A 3,579-nucleotide genomic window follows, 5' to 3' on the forward strand; every position below is an offset into this window, starting at 1 on the left:
TAGGCAAGCCCCCTGCACTGAGCTGCATCCTAGGCAAGCCCTCTGCAGCCCTGTGCATTTCTAGGCAAACCTTTTGCACTGAGCTGCATCCTTGGTCCTTTGTTTATGTACTTTGTGAGATGAGAGTCTGAATGAACTTCTGATTCTCCTACTTCATTCAGCCTCCTTAGTGGCTACAATTACAGCCTGCATTGTCAGGCCTGGTTGTAAAAACTGTTTAAATTGTGTGTGTGTGTGTGTGTGTGTGTGTGTGTGTGTGTGTTCGCTCCCATCCACACATACTTACTCAAGGAGGCCCGAAGATGGTGCCCACACCCCTGGAGTTGGAGTTATATGCAGTTGTGAGCTGCTCAATGTGGGTACTGGAAATCAAATTCAGTCTCTCTTGAAGACCAGCAAGCATTCTTAACCACTGAGCCATCTCTCCTGGCATTTGTTTGTTTGTTTTGAATTTTTACTCTTTTCAGTTGGGTCTTGCTGTGTTGTCCAAACTGTCCTCAGGTTTCTGGGCTTGAGTAGTTCCCCTGCCTCAGCCTCTCAGCCACTTGGACTTGTACCACCGTACTGCCCTGAAGATAGATTGTTGGTGATAGCTCAAAGAGGATGAACTTAATTGGTCCCATTAAAAATACAACATAGAGTCCCCCTGAATGTGTTGTCTCTGTGGTGTCTTATCTGTTGGTGTGAAGTTCTCTGTTTCTCTGTGAAACGGAGCTGGATGTCAGGCTACTCCGTTACAGAGTTATGTGCTCATTGACTCCTTTTCATTTTTCTAACCCAGGTCAGACTGTTCTGCTCTCTCAGCCTACTGTGGTTCAGCTTCAGACCCCTGGAGTTCTGCCGTCTGCTCAGCCAGTTCTTGCTGTCACTGGAGGAGCCACACAGCTACCTAACCATGTGGTGAATGTGGTGCCAGCCCCTGTGGTGAACAGCCCGGTGAACGGAAAACTTTCTGTGACTAAACCTGTTCTACAGAGTGGCACCAGAAGTATGAGTTCAGATGTAAGTACTTTTTAAATTCCTGATTTTAAAAAGAAACAAATTTCTTTTGCTGTTTGCTGTTTTGAAGTTTGTTTTATTGAATGAAGTAAGAGTGTGCCAAAATTGCACATTTGGTGTTTGGTGGAGAAGGTGTTAATGAAGCATGAAGCAGGTAGTCTTTGTATTCTTACTTGTTATTAGTACATTTCATCCCGGCCCTCAAGTCCCAGCCAAGCCATTCACTGATATCTCATAGATTCTTTCATAATTTCAACTGCAATTGTTTTCTGATGAAAGTATGTAGACTTGTTTTCATTTTATTTATTTATTTGTGGTGTGTATGTATGTGTGTGTATGTGCACACATGCACATGACAGTCAGAGAACAACATGGTGAAGTGAGTTTCCTCCTCTTACCCTGGGTCCCAGGAATTAACCTCAGGTCTCTAGGCTTGGTGGGAAGTGCCTTAACCTGCTGCGCCATCTTGCCCATCCTGTTCAATATTCTGAGACACTGTCAGCACTTCTTCACTCTTAAGAATTGTCTCTTTGTGGTTATTTGGACTTTTACCATCTTTGTAAGCCTTCAAATTTCTTATTATAAACAACACTTTGCTATGATCTGTCACTCCTTAAATCCAGCTAAAGCATTTGCTGGTCAACACTTGTTTTCCGGAGGAATTGAGTACCAAGGTCTTTTGTTTTTCTCTTGTCCTGTTTTTTTTTTGGGGGGGGGGGGGGGGGGGGGCCAGAGGGGGTTTCTCTGTGTAGCCCTGGCTGTCCTGGAACTCACTCTGTAGACCAGGCTAGCCTCGAACTCAGAAATCCGCCTATCTCTGCCTCCCAAGTGCTGGGATTAAAGGTGTGCTCCACCACCGAACGGCTAAGAGAAAGCATTTAAGTGGGGTCTGGCTTACAGTTTCAGAGGTTTAGTCCGTTATCATCATGGCAAGGAGCATGGTGGTATGCAGGCAGGCATGGGGCTGAAGCAGGAGCTGAGAGCTACATCCTATGAGAGAGAAATGGGTCTAGAATGGGCTTTTGAGACCCCAGAGCCCACCAGCAGTGACACATTTCCTCTAATAAGGCCACACCTCTTAATCTTTCTCAAATAGTGCCACTCCCTGGTGACTGAGCATTCAAATACATGAGACTACAGGGGTGGGGGCATTGATGTTCCACCCATGTGAACTGAGCCAAGACTTTTCAGTGTGAGTTTTCCATATTTATTTGACGTAGAGAAGCAGTCTGTCCTATCAGCTGGCAAACCTACCCAAGGAACCCAAAGTAAAACCTGTTGTAGAAGGAGCTGTAGAGAGGACTGATCATAGCATGTCATTTTTGTGCTTTTAATCCGATCTTTGGTGGCTTTGTATGCTGACATGGCTACTCATTCCCTACCTGTTTTGAATTCTTTTGTTTGGCAAGCCTCATTCTCTAGGGGCTTGCTATGGCCATAACAAGTGTCTCTAGTATACTGTCTTCTGCAGACTACATTAAGTGCCACATTTTCTGTTATGAAACAGTTTGCCTGGTTCAGATTATAATTTCAGTCTTCCTGCCTTTGCTGTTAAGTCTGTTATGTTTAACTCTTGGAAACCTTACCTACATTTTCAAGAAGTACAGTTTGGTTTTAGCTCTGATCCTGATGGAAAAAAAATAGACATTTTAGAGTAGACATTCTCTATGTAGTCTGTTAATAATGAAATTATGGATTTGTGAAGTTGGCTTGTTAGAGAGCGTGCTTCTCTGTCTTTTGAAGGGCTGTTGAATGTTGCCAGGTGTGAAGTTAGATCTGCTACACTGTTTCCATCGCTTCTCATCGTACGCTTGAGCACTCTGTTTAAATCTGCTACACTGTTTCCATCGCTTCTCATCGTCATCTCAACGGTTCATGAGCCCTAACTACCTTGGCTTAGGATTTTAAATTATATTATTTGAGTTATTGGGATAAAGGGCCACAAAAAAAATGTGGTGAAATTATATTCTGTGTATTTTATAGTGGACCAACATGGCTGAGAGTTTTACTCAAATTCATCGGCTGGAATAGTACAGAACTAGAAAGAACCTAAGAGAAGAGAGTGATTGATACTGTGTTGCCAGGAGGCCCCAGGCATTTCTTTCTGCCTACCCATTCATTCTATGGAACATCTATTAAATCCTTCATCACTTTGCACACTTTCCAGTCGTTTTTAATTGGAAACCTTGACACACAAACATGAATATGCATGGGCATGTGCACACACACACACACACACACACATATACATTCAATACACACACACACACACACACTCTTCTAAGAGAGAACTCCTATGTCAGACCCACAGAGCCATCATGGAAAAGAAGGGTACTAAGGGAGGGGAGGATTTCTTTCCATATGCCTGCAGGCATTAGAAATACTGAAAAGGGGGGCTGGAGAGATGGCTCAGTGGTTAAGAGCACTGACTGCTCTTCCAGAGGTCCTGAGTTCAAATCCCAGCAACCACATGGTGGCTCACAACCATCCGTAATGAGATTGGATGCCCTCTTCTGGTGTGTCTGAAGACAGCTACAGTATATTCATAAATAAAGTAAATAAATAAATCTTTAAAAAAAA

General features: G+C 43.5%; 1 protein-coding gene across 2 annotated transcripts in view; it reads left to right on the plus strand.

Moving 5' to 3' along the window:
- Window positions 1–3,579, plus strand: part of Atf6 (activating transcription factor 6) — a 164,176-nt gene that overhangs the window by 30,017 nt on the left and 130,580 nt on the right. For both annotated transcript variants that reach the window (XM_028781831.1, XM_028781832.1), the window contains exon 7: window positions 782–1,002. In XM_028781831.1, the coding sequence (XP_028637664.1) occupies window positions 782–1,002 (221 nt within the window). The remainder of the gene's footprint in view (window positions 1–781; window positions 1,003–3,579) is intronic.

Source organism: Grammomys surdaster, unplaced genomic scaffold (assembly GCF_004785775.1).
Source record: "Grammomys surdaster isolate TR1022 unplaced genomic scaffold, NIH_TR_1.0 554, whole genome shotgun sequence".
Lineage (NCBI taxonomy): Eukaryota > Metazoa > Chordata > Mammalia > Rodentia > Muridae > Grammomys > Grammomys surdaster.